Source organism: Nicotiana tabacum, chromosome 15, assembly GCF_000715075.1.
Source record: "Nicotiana tabacum cultivar K326 chromosome 15, ASM71507v2, whole genome shotgun sequence".
Lineage (NCBI taxonomy): Eukaryota > Viridiplantae > Streptophyta > Magnoliopsida > Solanales > Solanaceae > Nicotiana > Nicotiana tabacum.
Window position 1 is genome coordinate 71,870,516 of NC_134094.1, and position 20,302 is coordinate 71,890,817.

Here is a 20,302-nt window from a genome sequence, read left to right on the forward strand (position 1 = left end):
TCAAGCCCACCACTGCTTCACACTCCAAAGGCATATGAAAAACTTTACTTGTACTTGGCAGTATCGAAAATCGCGGTAAGTGGAGTCCTAGTTCGGGAAGAGCAAGGTACGCAATTTTCCATTTATTATGTAAGTCGAACCTTAGGAGAAGCAGAAATTAGATATCCACATTTGGAGAAATTGGCACTTGCACTGATAAGCGCCTCTAGAAAGTTAAGACCATACTTTCAATGTCACCCCATATGCGTATTAACCACTTACCCACTTCATAATATTTTGCACAAACTCGAACTATCGGGCCGATTGGCCAAATGGGTCGTCAAACGCAGTGGGTACGATATCGAATATCAACCCCGGACGGCCATCAAGTCTCAAATTTTAGCGGACTTCATGGTTGATTTCACGCCAACCCTCGTACCCGAAGTCGGAAAGGAACACTTGTTAAAATCGGGTACATCATTGGGGGTATGGACCCTTTTCACAGACGGTGCTTCGAATGTGAAGGGGTCCGGGCTAGGCATCGTTTTGAAGCCGCCCACGGGTAGCACTATTAGGCAATCTATCAAAACTTCTAGGTTGACTAACAATGAGGCCGAGTACGAGGCCATGATTATAGGTTTCGAGCTAGCTAAAAGCTTAGGAGCGGAAGTTATTGAAGCCAAGTGTGACTCTTTACTGGTAATGAACCAAGTAAACAAAACTTTCGAAGTTCGAGAGGATAGAATGCAAAGGTATTTGGACAAGCTGCAGGTAACCTTGCACCATTTCAAGGAATGGACTTTACAGCATGTACCTCAAGAATAAAACAGTGAGGCCGATGCACTTGCAAGTTTAGGGTCATCGGTCGAGGAAGATAAGATCAGCTCGGGGACTATCGTTCTACTCTCGAGATCCATGATCGGGGAAGGTCACGCCGAGATAAACTCTACAAGCTTAACCTGGGATTTGAGGAATAAATATATTGAATACTTGAAGAACGAAAAGCTCCCATTGGACCCTAAAGAGTCGAGGGCCCTACGAACCAGAGCTGCTCGATTTATTTGGCTGAAGATGGAACATTATACAGAAGGACATTTGATGGACCATTCGAGACTGGCGCCTAGCATTCTCGGCAACACAGGACAATCTAACCTCAGCAGCGTCAGAAATTTTCTTTGCCCGAGTGTTAGCGGCTTCGGTGTCAGCTCGGTAGGAGGCCACGAGTGCCTCTGCCACGGATGTGGCCCTTGCAAGCTCAGCGACCAACCGAGTCTCGAGCTCTTCAACCTTCTGGGCTCGGGCCAAGTTCTCCTCCTTCACACATTAGAGTTGACGCTCAACCGAAGACATTTGGGTCCGAACCGCTTCTTTCTCCGAGGCGAGACGGTCCATGTTCTACTTTCACCCCTGGGTCCCCATGGACCGGGCATCCCGAAACTGTCCCTCGATGAGTGTGGGGCAGGGCGGCGAATCGTCAATATTAATTGCCCCGAGCGAGTCACTTGGGACATTCTCTTCTTTTTGAAGGACCTCAGAACTTGACCCTTCGGGCACACCCGCTGGTTGCTCATCACGGCAGGAGGCATCATCAATACTCGATGATTCCGGGACTCTGCTCGGACCTTCCCCCGAGATCACCTCGGTTTGCGGCCGAACCCCCTCGACTGTCACAGGCTTAGCAGCTTTTGAAGCTTCGATTCTTTCCCTCTTCCGAGCCACCAACAGGCAGTCGGTATCTTCTCTTTCCTCGTCTTCATCTCATAGCGTTTGGACTACATCAACAGGCAGAACGACGAGATCAGTCTTCGATTTTCGAGCCCTGCTTTTCTTGGGCCTTGGGGTATCTGGTGGCAAGGACGTTCTCATTCTTTAATCTTCGGTCGGCTTCGGGTCCTCCTCTTCCCCGAGGGGAGGCGGCCTCATAATGACATTATCTCCAAGACCTATATGAGAAGAAATCAAGTTAAAAGGAAGTATTTCACAGGAAAGCATCAAATACGGATAGGGGAACTTACCATGATTTTTGGCCTCCCATCGACCCTGGGCCAAATCACGCCACGAGCGCTCAACATACAAAGAGGTTAAAACCAGTTATCGAACCCAACCTGCACGGTCCGGGACTTCACTAGGAAACCAAGGGGAAGCTGCACCATAAAGAAGAGTACAGATGAGAAGAGGTAAAGGAAACATAACAAGTAATCAAACGTTATCAGTGAAGTTCTACTTACGCTCCATGTTCCATTCTTCGGGGAATGACATCTTCTCGGCGGGGATTAAATCAGAGGTCCTGACTCGGAAAAACCGGCACATCCATCCTCGGTCCTTGTCCTTGTCTATGCTCGAGAATAGCACCTTCGTGGCCCGGTGCTGAAGCCTTATCAGTCCGCCCCGATAAAGACGGGGGCTGTATAGCCTAATGAGATGATCAAGGGTGAAAGACATCCCCTCGATCTTGCTCAAGAAGAATCTGAGCAAAATGACAATACGCCAAAAAGAGGGGTAGATCTGGCCTAGGGTTACCCAATATTGGCGGCAGAAGTCGATTATGACAGGATCGATGGAACCCAGTGTGAAAGGGTAAGTATACACACTTAAGAACCCTTTCACATGAGTGGTGATGTCCTCTTTGGGGGTAGGAATCACCACCTCTTTGTTCTCCCAGTGGCAGTCCTTTTTCACCTGTTCGAGATCGCCTTCGGATATCGAACAGATGTATCTAGACATGGGCTCGCATCGTCCAGGAACCGAAGAGGGGTTTTCGACTTTAAAGTCGGAAGTAAGTTCACATGGCCCGGGAATGCACTCTTCGATACGTGGCTCCACTTGTGTTTTGCCACCGGCCGGCCGCGATGAGTAGGCCTTTTCTTCTTGAGGAACGGTCTTTGATGTTTTTGCCATTGCTATATGAGGTTTAAGGAAGGAAAAGGTGGAATTTGTATTTTAATAAGAGATTGGTAAATGAAAACCGACAAAGTTGATGGATTTGAAGAGAATAGAAGAGCTTTTGAAGATTAGAAGAAGTTTGAAAGTAAGGTTTGAAAAGATTATGAAGGTGGTCTATTTATAATAGCCACTTTGGCGGTTTAAAAGCACTGGTGGCCGACCAACAACTGCGTTAATTAATGACCTTGGGAACTGTGCAGATGCGACGCTTCAATCGCTTTTGTCGCTTACGTCATGATGTTGACGTCATAATTGATTGAGGTACTAAATCAAAGGCTTAGTTCGTTTCTTCTTGTTACACTCCAAGAAAGGAGGGGACCATCTGTATACAGTCAAAATTGGGCCTACCCGATTTTGCTGTTTGATCGAGACAAGGGAGTTGAATCAGAGGTAGTCTCGTAATAAATCAGACCCGAGCTCGAAGATGAGACACCAAGCCTAGAGATCGAAGTGTACGTTGAGACCAAGGCTAACAACAATCGAGATCAAGTATGACCGACTTCGAGGGGAGCATAATAACAGAATGGCGAGATATCAGTAACCGGTCGAAGATCACGACGTGAATCTTGGGACGGATATCCGTGATTGGTCGAGAATCATGGCGTAAATCTCGGAACGGACCAAATCAGAAGTGGTTAACTAGCTGTTTATACGATTTTCTTCTGTAATTAGAGACAACCATAATTAGGTTTCTTCTACTATATAAAAAGGAGTTCCAATCATTTGTAGGGCATCATGATTCACTGATAAGAATATACATATACGCTGCTTTCTTTGTCTTACTTACTGTTCATCCTCTGCTGTTCTTATTAACTAACCTCGAGACTATATCGAATCGAGGTTGAGGCATTGTTTGCAGATCAGTTTGATTTATTTTATTGTTCAATTTATCTATTTAATTCGTTGTTTATCAATTGGTGCTCGTTTAAATCACATATCCTTAAAACCACAATTGTTACTCAATTTTTAGGGTAAACAATTCTAACTATTATTATTGAAGAGTAAATTTTACAGTATTTCTTTAATAATACTTCCAAGTTCCAAGTAATGGTCTTCATATTTTATTCCTTTTATTTTTTCTTTCCTTGGAGTTAAAACAAAACTGCCTATTTTAACATTAATTAAGATAAGAAACTGTAGGTGCTTAAAGTATTAAGGAAAACAATTACACTAGCGTGATAATTTATTTTCGAGTTTAAGTTGTATGACTGATAATATAATAATTTTTACACATTCAGTTAAGTTAAACCACATATACAAATTATATTTATAATAAATATTAATTGATAATTCAACAAAAAATATAAAGTAGTCCATATAACATATTAAATTATGCTAATAACATAAAAAATAAGCATCTTAAGTCTTGACATGCAAAGTTATTAAATATGCACAGATAGAAAGTAGTAGAATAATAAATGTGCATATAAGTTGGGTGGACACTATCATTATAAGAAGATAACATAAACTTTTTTTTTGGAAAGTATGTAAAATTTATATTCTAGTATTAAAAGTAGCAATCAAGATAATTTTCGTAAAATTTTTATTATATAAAACTGAGTTTTATCTTAAGCAGCAAATGGAGTAACATTTCCCGTTGATTTATTCGGACACTTGACCTATTCTCTTTCCGAATTATCCACGGTACACTATTTTCAAGGATGAGCAAAATAAAGAGTTCCTTCCATTATTTTACGCCAATTCTACTACACTAATTAAGCAAGTGGAGTATATAGAATATGCCTCTAATGACCCATTAGCGGGAAATGGCCGCACGCCTCGAAAATCACCCATAACGTTACATTATCTGTTAACTAATCATACGATGCCACGTAGGCCACGATATAGCTTTTACCCAGCTTCATAAAACCCGTATTTGTTCCCCCACCGCACAATATCACCGGTCACAACTTGAAAACAGTAAATGAAGACATTGATTGGTCCACGTGTCCAGACCTTTCAACTTCTGTAAAATCTAGCCGTTTGCCCTATCTAGCACTCTCTCTCCTTTTCCCCTACTTTCTCTTTCCGCCATTGCTTGAAAACAAGAAAAAGAAAAAAAGAAATTCTCTGCAGAACTTTCTAGAAATGGGGAAACTCATCTGCGACTCAACAACGTCGTCGCCGGTTATTCCATGGCGGGATCCTACCTCAACTCCGTCATCCCTCGATCTCGTTGACCAGTTATCTCCGGCGACAACCACCGCCTCCGCCGTCGCAGTCGCCATAGCTGACTCCTCCTCGTGGGAAAATGTTTCAGCTTTAGAGGAGCAGCAGAGGAAGCATTTGATGAAGATTCAAGCCAAGGGAGTGCTGTGGAAGCATCCTAAAGATCAGAACGCTTCGGTGGTTTTCCGGCTGAGCCACGGCGGAGAAGTCGAGGCAGACGGGAACTGTCTTTTTACGGCTTGTGGTAAATCTATGGGGATGACGACGGTGTCGTACGCCAGAGATCTGAGACGGCGGACGGTGCGGAGGTTCTTGGAAGATCTTGGATCGGTTAGCGAGGAGGAGAAAGAAGTGATTGAATCGGCGATTAAGCACATGTATTCTCCCGATCTGAAATCTGGGTGGGGTATTCATGTAGTTCAAGAGTTGAAGCTGTTAGCTAAGAAGGAAGATCGAGAGGCTCTCGACTCGGCCATATCTGAGCTTGTTCAGCTCGGCATGCAGCGGTAATTTCCTTTCTTTTTTCTTTTTCTTTTCCGGCGGCAATTTCCGTTCCCTTATTTGAGGGGGGGGGGGGGTAATCTTTATGACCCGAGTATTAAAAGGAAAGAGGCCCAACTGGAGTGAAATGTATCTGGGGTTGATGCCTAATTGTTGTTATTGTTAAGATCTGGATGACAAAGTTTAGATCTGATTGCTTATGCCCCCTGTTCTTAGTTTGACATGCAAGAAACATTTCATTTGATTTCATTAAGTATCTTTCAATACTGACGATCCGTTTAGGTAATAATGGTAAAGATTTTCGGAAAATGTTTATTAATGAAATGACTGAATATATGTCCTTACTTTAACTAATTTTCATTTGAGATAAGAAAACGCCTATATGCGTACAACACTACAGATAGGTGCAATTTTTTTTTCTATCTTGTTTTTCTTTTAAACTTTAATGAATCAACCATCTATGTCTCACTCTCCATATCTGTTTGGGTTATTCGAATCCTCTATTTTCATTCCCAATCTATTCAGACTTATTTTCTGTTTTTATTTTCCAGAAAAATATGCCATTATATCTGTCCTTAAGTTCAAGTGAGATTTTTATCATGCATTTCGCCACAGAGAATGTTTTTCTTTCTTTTTCTTGTTCTTTGAAGTGAGAATTGCTTTCGTCTGTAATTTATTTGATAACAAGGAAACAAATAAAAAATCAAAATTTTGAGCATTCTCTTTATCTGGCCGAGAAAGTATTTTCGAAACTTCTTTTTCTTTTCCTTGTATAGGTCAAGATGGAGATGCTAGCAAATTTTGTAAATTGATTTTAGTTTGACCTGGTTGCTTTTATTATTTTATTGGATGTGGTTTTGTTTTCTGATTTTATATTTGTTATTGACATTGAAGAGAATTGGCTGCTGAGTCTATATACAATGAGAGGTGCATAGCTGTGGATGATGGCCCAAGTTGGGCCAAGTACATGTCGGTCTGTGGTTCCCCTGATGATGAATATGATATCATCACTTTGCAGTATACTGAGGAGGGCTTACTAACTGTAGATGAGAACAGGGATGGTCGTGCAGCTGCTTTTGGAGATGACATAGCAATTGAATGCCTTGCAACCGAGTTTAAAAGAGAGATCTTTGTGGTAAGAAAATGATCTGCCTATATGTTCTTCACCATTGATCTCCTTTAGCATGACAATTGCTGTCATTTGAATAATTTGCACTATGTTATTTGTGAGTGAGCTGCAATGCCCTTGTTCTTTTCATAGGTTCTTTACTTGTTTGATAAATTAATAACTTTGGTTGGTACCCCCCCCCCCCCCCCCCGCAAGGTTTATCCTCCTAAAATCTTCTGTCGGCCTTTAATAAATCAATTGATTGCACAAGGTCATTTCTCAACTGCTATGTTCCTTATTTTTGCTTTGGTTCATCTCCTGGTCATGATTCTCTTTGTTGCTCACATTTCTCAAGTTGTGGTGTTAAATTTTAATGATTTTCGCGACTCTCCCGAATCAAACAATTCTTTTGCTAAGCTTTTCAATTGGTATATAACTTTCAGGTGCAAGCTCACGGATCTGATGCAATGGTTGATGATGAAAATTGTGTCTTCTTCCTCCCACATCGTCCAAGATCTGAAATATGTGAACCTCCTTTCTTCCTTTTCATGAAAGGAACAGGTAAAGAAAATTTCACACTGCTTAGATTTTATGTTCATTTCTTACTTCCGTGCTGAAAAAGTGAACGAGAATACATTGGCAATTGCAGGTTGGTGTGGTGCTGGGGCCGATCATTATGAGCCTCTTATTGCTTCTCCTTCACCTTATGTTTTGCAGGAGAAGGTAGCGTTGGTACTGTAGGTCATTAGTTGGGGTATTCTTGTGGGTTAGAGGTAGTAGTAGTTGGTATTCGAAGATAATTCTTTCTCCCCATGTTTCTTTTGTTTTTAGCATTGGAAAGATGTTTCTAATTCTTTTCTAGGGTAAAGGAGGAAGATGTCCAATTGGGACATCAAATTTTTGTTGAAGGTATGTAGGAGTTACCACATTTGGGTCTATTTGAAGTCCATCAGGCAGCTGCCTGCATTTCAGCTGCTTTTAATTTGGTTTACCTATAGTTGTGTTGCCGGCTGTTTTTTGTTGAGCATTTTTTTGAGGCTATTTGAAGTCCATCAGGCAGCTGCCTGCATTTCAGCTGCTTTTAGTTTGGTTTACCTATAGTTGTGTTGCCGGCTGTTTTTTGTTGTGCATTTTTTTGAGGCTAGTAGTAGTTTGCTGCTGGGTACTATTCTTTTGAGAGCTGGAATAGTACTTATTTTGTTGCAACTCATGCTGAATTCCAATCTTAACAAGGAAATTTCTCTACCAGTCCATGTTTCTTTTATTCTGTTTTTTTTTTAAAAATCTCTATTGATACCGCTGTATTGGAAGTGAAAAAACAATGTGATCCGTTATGAGCTGTGAGACATGCATCAAACTCCTTTCTTTCCACTGAAGATGACTTGCCTTGATTTTCATCGAAGAAAAGTAAGAAGTTTTTTGGCATATAATAATACTAGTAGAAACTTGCTGAAGTGCCTAATGATCATTGTTCAAAATATGCTTGTCCAAAAGCACCACAAAGAAGCATTTTACCGCACTTGCCAACTTTTCCCTCCATTATTAGGGGGACAAGGCAGACCTAGCAAAACCAACAAACATCCCACTTTTAAAATCTTAGGTAGTCTTATAATTGAACATTAAAGCAAAATCCACCAATCAAAGAAGAAGACGACGATGATAAGCTAATGAGCTAGAGTCACCTTTCCGGAAAAAAAAAACTGAAAATTAGAAATTGAGCGAGACCATTTACAATTTTTATCCCTGTTAAAATGAAAGTACGCATCTGAGGGATTGAATTTCAGATGAAAAACTTTTCAACCAAGAGGTGATTTCTTGAGAGCTTTTTTCCAAATTCATTGGTAAGCATCTTTAACTAATTTCAATCAATTTCAACTACTTTTTATGAATTTTTAATATCAAATCTATAAATTTCAAGGTATAAATTAGGGATTTTGGGTAGAATTTAGGGATTTGGTAAAATTGAGATTTAGACCTCAAATTGAGGTCAGATATCGAAATAAATTACATTACCGGGCTCGGAAGTGATTGTGTAATCGGGATTTGATCCGAATCTCAGATTTCGACCAAGCGGGCCCGGGGTTGACTTTGTTTAATTTAGCTTATTTTGAATTGTTTGAACGATAATTGACTAGATTCAGTTGGTTTGGAGACTTGTTCGAAAGAAAAAGCCGTAGTTGAATATTGATTTGGTTGCAAAAAGATGCAAGTGCCATGGTTAACTTTGATTTGAGAAAATTAAGATAGAATTGAGTCTATTTCCTATGTGAACTATGTGTTTTGGGGGGGGGGGGGAGGAGGGGGGAGGGACGTATATGCAAGGTGACAAGTGTATATACGTTGGCCATCGAGATAAGCATGCAGGTGGATAATTTATCTTAATTGTACCATGTTATTTCATTTACCACGCCTTCTATCCATTAGATAGATCTCTTATTCTTTGACTAGCCGCTTCCAAGTTATTTCTAATATTGAATTATTGCGATATTGGTTGTTGAGAATGTGGACCTTGTAATTGGTTGATGGCTCTAATTATGGAGAGATTCTCGTATAATGAGTGGAGTTTAATACTATTGTCGAAGTCTATTTTCTTCCTACCTTGCTTGGTATTTGTGTTGTTGTTGTTGCTTGGTAAGGAAGAGTGAAAAGTACGAAGGGTGTTGCCGTGCCTCATTTTTATATTGATATCATTGATTGAAACACAACAGTGTCCGAAATAAAATGGAACCAGTACAATGAAAATAGGAAAGTGACTCTAAGGCCTGCGAAAGGGATGTAGCTCTATCTTGAATCACTGTCTGGTATCTGCTAAGTACCTCTCGGGACTCCATTGGTTCCAATATCAAAATTTGCACAAGATGTGCAGAAGTGTAGTATGAGTACAACCGACCCAATGTACTGATGAGGCTAAGACAAGATACCTACTAAAAACATGTGCAATTATATACATAAAGCAATAAAATAACAAATAAAGCGCCAAAAGTAACAGCAGGGGAGGGGCATGTAGAAAGGGACAATACGCGGAACAATAAATAAGAATCACTAATTGAACCTATTTCAAATAAGCACCAAAACCATCAAGTCAAATTCACATTTCAATTATCAAGTCAAAGCTATAAAATCAACAATTGCACGGCATCACCCTTCGTACTTTTACTCTCATTCTTACCATATATCATAAATGCAAGTGCACTGCATTACCCTTCATGTTTTTGCTCTCATCCTCACATGATCATAATAAAATACATATGCACGGTATCACCCTTCGTGCTTTAACCTCTCATGATAAATAAACATGTGTACGACATCACCCTTCGTGCTTTTACTCTCATCCTCATATGATTATAATAAAATACATATGCACGGCATCACCCTTCGTGCTTTAACCTCTCATGATAAATAAGCATGTGCACGGCATCACCCTTCATGCTTTTAACCTCACATTCAGAACCTTCTATTTAGTTGGATCTAGACGCTCATGTACTTGTGACACTAATTTTTTGGGAGGTATTATGTTAGTTATTGGTTCTAGAACTTATTATGTTATCACAGAGTTTTTTCACGTTATGTTATATTTGTTCAACTGTTGATTATTTATAGCTTTTCTTTGCATATTATCTGTCGGGTTGGCTTGCCTAGCAAGCGGTGTTAGGCGCCATCACGATCCCTTATTGGTTGAAATTTTAGATCGTGACAAGTTGATATTAGAGCACTAGGTTGCCTAGGTCTCACGAGTCATGAGCAAGCTTAGTAGAGTGTTGAAAATCGGTACGGAGACGTTTGTCCTTATCTTCTATAGGCTATAAGGCATTAGGAAATTTCACCTGCTTTCTTTCTCTATCGTGTGACTTTATTCTATCATTGAGTTTGAATCATTCTATTATTATTCTCTCATAGATGGTGAGGACATGTACTGCATCAGTAGGTGATCAGGAGTCGGAGCCCCAGACTGCAGCCACTACCAGGGGTAGAGGCTGGGGCCGAGGTAAAGCTAGAGGCAGAGGCAAAGCTCAGCCTAGAGTACGCGTAGCAACACCTATTGCAGAGCCTCAGATTGAGCAGAACGAGGAGATCCCTGTTCCTGTTGCGTCAGTTGGACAAGCTCAGGTTCTAGAGGGGTTCATTGCTACCCCCGTACTAGAGAATGCCCTAGTCCGCCAGGTTGGCCTTATGGAGAATGTGTGTAATGACCCGACCGGTCATTTTGAGCTTTAGCATTTTATTCGGTGGCTTAAGGTATCTAATAGCTTCATATTATGCATTATGACTTGATGTATGGTCGGTTTCAATTTTCAAGCGATTGAAAATTTATTTGGAAGAATGATTCTTATTTTAGAAGCTTAAGTGGTAAGAGTTGGCCGAAGTTTGACTTTTATATAGACGACTCCGAAGTTGTATTTTGATGATACCAATAGCTTCGTATGTTGATTGTGGACTTAGGCACATGTTCAAATTTAGATTTGGAGGTCTGTATGTTGATTGATTTTTTTGGCGAAAGTTGGAAAGTTGAAGGTTTGGAAGGTTGAGAGGTTTGATCGGGATTTGACTTTGTTGATATCGGGTTCAGATTTTGGTTTCGAGAGTTTGAATAAGTCCATTCTGTCATTTGGGACTTACATGCAAAATTTAAGGTCATTCCGAGTTGATTTTATATGGTTCAACGTGAGTTTTGGAAGTTAAAAGTTCATTAGTTCATTAGGCTTGAATTGAGGTGCGATTCATAGTTTTGATGTTGTTTGGTGTGATTTGAGGCTTCGAGTAGATCCGCGTTATGTTTTGGGACTGATTGGTGTGATTGGACGGGGTCCCGGGGCCTCGGGTGTGTCTCGACTGGGCTACGGGCCATTTCCTCCTATTTTGTATTGTTGTTCTGATGTCTGGTGTTTTATTAACCACGATCGTTAGTGGATGACCGCATTTGTAGAGGGATTTTCAGAGGCAAGAGCAGTTGCTCTTCGCGTTTGCGAAGCTAGGGATGCGTTCTGGTCGATTTGGGGAAAATAACTCTTCGCGATCGTGAGAGTGGATATGCGTTCACGTAGAAGGGGAGCTTGGGGTTGGTCAGGCATAAACCTTCACGTTCGCGGTAGATGCGACACGTTTGTGTAGGCGTTCTTGTGTTGGGCACTACTTTCGCGACTTGTATGTTGCGTTTGCAAAGGACTATTTGGCAACTGGGTGTATTTGGTCTTCGCGATTGCGATGTGTAATACCTGGGTAGACTTATAAGTACTCTATTTCGAGGGCTTTTGTTATTTTATCACTTTTTGAGTAAGAGAGATCATGTTTGGACGATTTTGGAGGGGATTTTCACGATTTGGATTGGGGTAAGTATTCTTGACCCGAATTTGGTTATATTTCATATTCCATTGATATTTGGCTTAAAGTATGCATATTTATATGCATATTGCCTCGCATTTTACTCATGTATCATAATTTTGGATGTGTAATCTAATAATTTGCGCTAATTCATGGTATTTTTATGTGTAGGAGTCATCCGGAGGCAATGTGGAACGAAAGTGCACGAGTTGAAGCAAAAATGGAACAAAATAAAAAATTGGGACAGTGTAGCGCCACAGGTAGCATGGGGCGCTACCTGTGGCCCAGTTTTCAGAGGCAAAAGATTTCTAGCGCCAGGGCTAGCGCTGTCACGCCCCAACCTTGGGAAGCGCGATCGATGCTCAACTGAGTGAACCCGGCCGAGCAAGCCTGTTAGATACTTTCTACCCAATTCACAAGAAAAGATGTGATTTCATTAATTGTACAGTAGGAAGCTCATTCATACAATCCTAAATCGTTTCATTAGTCATTGCGCCTTTAAGTCTCAAAATACACATTTCTTATAGTTCGAGTGGAACAAGTGATCAAACACAACATAACTTGTTTAACATTCCCAACACCCATATACAACCCACATAGTGTCTACAGAGCCTCTAAAGATACAAAAGAGGGTAAAGATGGTGCCGACAACAAGGCCCCGGCTATACCTCAAAAAGTGACAACAATATAAACAAAAGGTACAATACATGACCCCGGAATGAAATGGGGCCACCGAGTCCGCTGAGAAGAGGATGCAGCACTACCTGTGATCAACACTGTCTGCTATGTAACCACCTACATCCATTTAAAGATGCAGCGCCCCCGACAAAAGGGACGTTAGTACTGTCGACTAGCATTAGTATGAAAAGCTAAACACCAACTCAATAGAATGAATAATAATATAAGAGGAACAATCAAGAATTCAATAAGGGCTTCAAATAATATTAAAATAACAAGTTAAGGGTCATATACGTTTTCAAGTCAATTTCCACATTATTAGGTTTGGTGATCTTTAGCATCGATATTCCACAATTCACTATACCTCCGTATTCTTACACGGAGTCCAATCTCGACCCGATTGGCTAGGTCATCTCATTTGAGACATTACCACAATTTCAGTATAATTTCCAACACAGTATCACCACGTGTGTGACATGGCGTCCGATCACGGACCGATCGGCTAGGCCATCTCATTTGAGACATTACCATAATTTCATCCACAATACCACCGTGTTCTTACACAGAGTCCGATCTCGGCCCGATCGGCTAGGCCATCTCATTTGAGACATTACCTTCCTCAGTCAATCATCTCACATCGTACTTCTTAACACTTACAAAGTCATTCTTGGCACTTGGCTGTATTTCATAGTTCCAGTTCCCTTTTCCACATTCAAATATCATTATCATTATCAACATCAATAGGGATTCCCATTCAAGACATTAATTCACATATGAGCAATTTGGAAAATCTTAGGCACATAGAGGCCTTTCATACAATTTAGCATAACAACCTTTATTTCGGTCTTGACATGAAGTTTTAACATTCCTAACACATATTCCACATTTTGAACATATTCTCAATTGAAAAGATGACACGATGAAGCATTTAGAATAAACATTGAACAAACATCCTTCAACACAACCACATTAGGAAAACCCAATTCAATAATGATCAAGGACATACTCCAATTACATGAACACCGTGGGATTCGATTCTAAGAAGAAGGGGGTTTAGCCAACATACCTCAATTGAGCTTCTCAAACTCTAAATGATCCGAAATTCTTAGCAACTTCAATCTATTTTAGAAATATAACAAGTTGAACCAAAAATTAGGAAGATGATCATGGTTTTAGCTCATTTGAGCATTTTATCAAACACTAGGTGTGAATTAAGGTTCTAAGGCTCTTTTGTGGAAGATTCCATCATTTCCCAACCCACTCTCTACCATTTTTAGCTCACAACCTTCCCACATACTTCAAGGATACATGCATGAAAGACAACAACCCCCAAACCCAATAATTGCCTCTCTAATTACCTCATTTTTGCAAAGTTTTGAAATTGAGAGCTAGGACATAGATTCTTACCTTTAGGGTGAAGACTCCCTTTGTTAATTCTCAATGATCGAGCAAGAATTGATGGATAATGGTTAAAGATTGCTCCCCCACTCTAAGAAATCTCCCTCTCACTCTAAAATATCAGAAATGTGCTCAAAATGGTCTATGGGGTGTGCTTTAACGGAATTGGGTTGGGTTTAAAAATCCCAAAAATGAAGCTCCGGAACAGGTTCTGCGGTCGCATATGCGACCGCATAATGGTTATGCGGTCCGCAAAATGACCACGAAATTGGGGTGCCAAAATTGGGAAAAAGACTGACCTGGTCTGGGGTCAACTATGCGGCCCGCAGACCTGTTCCGCGGTCGTATAATGCACCGCAGAACGGTTCTGCGGTCGCATAGTGCACCGCAGAACCTCCCTCTGAGAAATCCCAAGGCGGGATATGCGACAAGAATGCGGCCTGCGAAACGGTTATGCAGTCACATAATAGCCGCAAAATTGACATAAAAATGCCCCAGAAACCTTCCCAATCTGCGACTAGTCTGCGGTCCGTAGAATGGTTCTGCGGTCGCAAAAATGCGTACTTCTGCCCAATGTTTTCCTTCAACTCCCCAGTGCACTGTTCAATCCAAAAGTCTGAACTGCGGCCTCTACGCCTACTTTGGCATCATGGTGTCCGAATTTTTAGGAAAACTTTTACGGGGCCTTACAAGCGCCCCACGCTACCCTAATGCTGGGTGACGAGTTTCACTCCTATTTCATCCGGGACAAGGTTATTTCGTACATACATGCCCCCAACACATATAAAAGCAAGTCTAAACCTATTTTGGAGGGGGAGACACACTTGGAGAGGAAAATACACACACAGAACACTCGGGAGCAAGGATTCTCAGTTTTTCTTCATCTTATCTTCCTTTAATTTCATAGTTTATTAATTCTAGAGTTGTGGGGTGCTACATGAACGTTGTTGTTTGAAACTTGAATTGTTCTCATTATTTTATCATATTGGTTTATTTATTCAGTCTTGTGCTTAATTATTTGATTGCTAGATCACCAATTGAATACTATCTACGAATCTAGGATTGAAATCGGGAAAGGGAATTTTAGATTCCATATAGGATTGAGTAGAGAAAGATCTTAAACCTGAGTATCGGGAACAAATTTGCGGTTAGGATAGGAATTTACCTAATCACCTTGCTTGATTATTATACAAGAATTATTAATGCGTTCTTGTTAATCCTAATTCCATAAGAATATAGGCGTTAGGTTAGCTTGAATAGACGAGTAGTACTTTGGGAGAATACTACGAGTAATATTAATCCTGTCAATCAATAAACCAAATAAATTAATTAGATAATTTAAGTGAAAGACTCAACAGGATTGTTAGCTAACCCATAGCTTTAGAATATCGGCTCCCATTGAATTCGTGTCTAATTTTGCCAACTTGTTTCCTTTAATTTCTTAGTTTGCTACTCTAGATTAGTTTTAGTTAAATATTCATACTTTAGAAAATCGCTTAGATAGATTAATTGTGCTAGTTTAATTTAGTAAATAGTTAATCACAAGTCCCTGTGGGTACGATATCTGGACTTACAATCCTATATTACTTGTCGACCACGTATACTTGCGTGTGCGTTTGGGAGCAACGAGTTTTTGACGCCGTTGCCGGGGAACTTAGAAATTAGCTATTTTTCTAGATTAGACTTACATTTTGTCTACTTAAGTTTTTAAATTTTAGCTTAGTTTAATATTTTATTATCTTTGTTGACATGGCATCTTGGAATGAGAATTGGTTGAATGTTAGTTATTCTTACTTTGGTAATCCTTGTCTATATTGTTGAGGACCGCACTTGTGGCAAAATTATAAATCTCAATCTTATGGGTGTAATATTTGTAATGTGTGTGGTTGTCAAGGTGGCCATTGGGATGGTTGTCTTAATTATTTTAATCCTTCTTTGAGCCCTTATTATGATATTTCTAATAATATTTATGAGTTTGATAGGAGCAATGAATTGGATGATGTGGAACGTGCTGCCCGTATTATGGACATGGTGAGGCAAGTAGATGAGCAACAAGATGAAATTCAAAAAAAGACTGCCTTAGAAATGAAAGTACTGCAAGCTAGAATGGCAGAATTAATGGCCAATTTTCAAGAATAATCTCAACTCGACGAAGAGATGAGTTCCTTCAAGAGGTAAAAGTTGAAGAAGCAGATATAGTGAGCCAATCTTCTCTAGAGGAACAAGCTCAGATAGTATAATTTCATGGGTTTCTATGGAATGGTCTTTCAAATATGGTGGAACAACTTATAGAAGGAAGAACTGAGCTCAGGAAAGAGATAGACCAATTTGGTTCAGATATCCATGAATTGCAGGCTCGATTGAATAAAAAGATTGAGGCGTCTGATGCCCAACAACAAATTATTGTGAATACTGGCCAACTTGTGGAGCAGAAAGAGAAATTCCAACCATTCGACCATAATATTATTAATGATCCCAAGGTTGACGAAGTGTGTAAAAGTGACAATGTTAAAAGTGAAGCGATTCTAGAATTAGAGCACATTGCACCTCATTCTAACCATTTTTCAATATTGTGCTTGGTTGATGACACGAGAATTGATCCATCCGAGCCTATGGAAGAGTCAATGGATGAGGAACAAAGTGCTTATATTCTGAAATTTTTGATGCTAAGGAGACAAAACGACATACCTCACTTAAGGACCAAGAAGTGCAAGATGTGATATTCATTGCTTGGGTTTATTTTCACACCACCTCCCCAAGAACGTGGCAGAAAAAGTGATGCAAAATTGGGTGCGCAATTTATATCCTCAAAGTGGAAGGAAAATTGGTGAAAGTGATGGCATCGTGCCGTGACGTTAAATCAAGCGCTTGTTGGGAGGCAACCCAACTCTATTGTTTCTTTTTATTTTTGTTTGTTTATTTTTATATTATGTTATTTTTGTAATGTTGTTTTTGTATTTTTATAGGAGCAGGAGCATGGAGTCAAAGCTAACAGGAAGTATGCAAAAGTGAGCAAGTGGTTGGAACTAAGTGTGGGGTACCCGCAAAAAGGATTATACATAGGAGAAGTCTGAGTATCCCGTGAACTGCTAATGCTTCGGCCTTTGGCCTATCAGGGAGACTCTTTTTTACGTCACTTGTTTTTATTGTTTTATATACATTGAGGACACTGCATAAATTAAGTATGAGGTGGGGATTCTCTGGATCATGTATATAGTAGGTTAGTGCTAGTTCGTATTTTTTTTAGTTGTAGTAATTTTTTGCTTAGCTTCTTGTTTTGTTTGTTTTATTTAAAGTCTAACAAAAAAAAACAAAAATTGAGAAAAAAAATTCATAAAAGTTTGGATTTTTCCCGACGATGGATCTTTTGGACAGTTTTCTTGAGGGATTAAGGTCCAAAAACAAAAATTACAAAAAAATTTGAAAAAAAAAAATTCATAAACATATCTTTTATTTTCCTTTAGGCAGTAATAATCTCCCGTGATTTTTCTTTATGCCTCAGTTCTTTTCCATGGGATGTAGTTTGAACCGGGTAGTAGTTTTTTATTTTTTTTGTAGATTAGGATGTATGAAATAAAAGGAGGAAGGTTGATGAACCTAGGCGCCCTTGACTTGTTTGATAGTAGCATATTTAAGCTTTGGAATGTGGAGTATCTTCCCTATCTTTTGAAATTATTCATGATGCCTTGATGAAATTGGATAGCATGTCTTGTGACGCCTATGTCTCGTTTACTTGAATATTGTTCACTTTGTACTAAATGCTTAATATCTTGTGGCTCTGTGAGTACTTGTATTGTTTGAGAGTCGGAATGAAACCGTCCTCAGTGAATCATATGCCATGTGAGGTTAGATTTTGTGTAGTCCATGTTATTATTATTGAGTCTAGAACTTGCCAGGTATATGAATCAAAGCAAAATTTTAGGTGATGTTTGGTTTAAAATATGATTTTAGGATTTCTTTGATATTTTTGAGCTTAATGCTTATCACAAAATAAAAACTATCCTTAGTTAACTATAACGACCCGGCTGGTCATTTTGAGAGTTGTAGCCTCGTTCCCCCATTTACTGCTCATTTTATGCTTAATAGTTGCTATGTGATTTTCCGAGGTAGTTGGTTCGGTTCCGGGGATGTTTCGGAAGGAGTTGAGACACTTAGTCTCAAGGTTGAGAGCTTTAGATGAAAAGGTTGACCATATGTTGAGTTATGTGTAAACGACTCCGAAATGAGCTTTGACGGGTTCGTTAGCTCCGTTGGGTGATTTTGGACTTAGGAGTGTGTCCGGATAGTGATTTGGAGGTCCGTAGTTGAATTAGGCTTGAAATGGCGAAAGTTGAAAATTTAGAAGTTTGACCCTTTGTAGTTACCAGGCTTGAATTTTGGTTCTGGGAGTTGGAGTAGGTCCGTGGTGTATTTATGCTTGTGTGCAAAATTTGAGGTCAATCAAACTTGATTTGATAGGTTTCAGCGTCGAATGTAGAAGTTGGAAGTTCATAAGTTTATTAGGCTTGAATTGATGCGCGATTCATGATTTTAGCGTTGTTTGATGTGATTTGACGCTTCAAGCGAGTTTGTATGATGTTTTTGGACTTGTTGGTATGTTTGGTTGAGGTCCCGGGGGCCTCGGGTGGATTTTAGATGGTTAACGGATCAAATTTTATTCTTGGAGATTTGCTAAAATTTTCCGGTGCACTAATCTGGTTTCCTTATACGCGATCGTGTGGACAGATCCGCGATCGCGTAGGCTTAATTGGGCAGTGGAGGTCTTTGTTCGACGCATTCGCGAGATGGGGGTTGCGATCGCGTAGTTGTGGGATGCAGTGAATCGCGAACGCGTGGCTAAGGTCGCGTAGAGTATAGGTGGCAACAACTGAGGTCACACGTTTTCTCTTTACGATTGCGTGTAGATGGAAGTGATCGCGTAGGTTGAGGAAAGAAGTTCTTCGCATTCGCGTATGGTTGAATATATGGGCAGTTGAGTTGTGCTTCGTAAACGCGAAGCAATTTCCACGATAGCGATTAAGGATATCTGGGCAGACTTAAATATTTCAAAAAATGAGGGTTTGAGCCTATTTCACAAATTTGATTTTGGGAGCTCGGTTGGAGGCGATTCTTGGAGAGGTTTTCAAGGGAGTGATTGGGGTAAGTGATTCTTACTTAGTTTTGGTTAAATTCCATGTTTATATATTTGATTTCATCATTTAATTAGTGATTTGGGTTGAAAAATTGGGGAAAAATGGAGGAAAGTCCTTAGGCCGAATTTTGGGGATTTGAACGAGATTTTGTTATCGGATTTGAGTAATTTTGGTATGGGAGGACTCATGGTTGAATGGGTATTCGGATTTTGTGACTTTTATCGAATTTCGAGATGTGGGCCTGGGGGTTGACTTTTGAGTTGACTTTGATTAAGAACCTAGCATTTTTATATGGAATTGATTCCTATAGCTTGAGTTGATCGTATCGAATTGTTTATGGCTAGATTTGAGGCATTCAGAGGCCATTTTGCGAGGCAAGGGCTTGTTGGAGTAGAGTTTTGTACAGTGTGAGATAAGTAACACTTCTAAACTTAGTTCTGAGGGTATGAAACCCCGAATTACGTGTTATGTGATTAGTGTTGAGATGACGCACATGCTAGGTGACGGGCGTGTGCGCGTGCACTGTAGGAATTTTGACTTGGTAAATTTCATGGAACTGTATAGTCTATTAGTCTTGTCGTTACTGTATTTTTACCATATGTTAGGGAAATTGAGATGCCCGTCATGTTAGAAATCCTGCTTAGGCTACGTGTCGGTACTGTTGGGACCCACAGAGGTCATGTTACATATTGAACTGTTTGCTTAACTTGCCATTTTATACTTAGTCACAACTATTATTTGCATATCACATCTCAGTTTCTGTTGTCTTTTATTGATACATCATATCATCACTATTTGGGCTGCTTATCATGATTCTTGTGAGCCCGAGAGACTGGAGAGATTAATGACTGAGTGAGGCTGAGGGTCTATTTTGATATTCATGGAATGGGGCTGCACGCCGCAGCAGGGTTTGTTGATTCATGCCAGGATTTGGCTTATTATAGTGCTTGGGCTAGATCTGCCCCTCAGGAGTTTGCACATCCACAGTGGGTGCAGTTGCTAGCGATTATTTACATTTGGGATGGATCTGCCCCGGTTTATTTGCATTTGGGCTGGATCTGCCCTGGGCTGGATC

The 20,302-nt window shown here is 40.1% G+C and overlaps 1 protein-coding gene across 1 annotated transcript; it reads left to right on the forward strand.

Annotated features, from left to right (window-relative positions):
* Nucleotides 1-4,819: 4,819 nt before the first annotated feature.
* LOC107779447 (uncharacterized) lies at nt 4,820-7,948 on the forward strand. Its single transcript, XM_016599888.2, has 4 exons — nt 4,820-5,597; nt 6,487-6,727; nt 7,144-7,261; nt 7,350-7,948. Exons 1-4 carry the CDS (start codon nt 5,011-5,013, stop codon nt 7,439-7,441), a joined length of 1,038 nt encoding a protein of 345 aa, XP_016455374.1. The 5' UTR covers nt 4,820-5,010; the 3' UTR covers nt 7,442-7,948.
* Nucleotides 7,949-20,302: the final 12,354 nt, after the last annotated feature.

Excerpts from the sequence above, each read along its gene's own strand:
- LOC107779447 (XM_016599888.2), top strand. The coding sequence starts at position 5,011 with ATGGGGAAACTCATCTGCGACTCAACAACGTCGTCGCCGGTTATTCCA. Across the intron at positions 6,728-7,143 it reads TTAAAAGAGAGATCTTTGTG|GTGCAAGCTCACGGATCTGA; the intron begins GTAAGAAAATGA and ends TATAACTTTCAG. Across the intron at positions 7,262-7,349 it reads CCTTTTCATGAAAGGAACAG|GTTGGTGTGGTGCTGGGGCC; the intron begins GTAAAGAAAATT and ends TGGCAATTGCAG.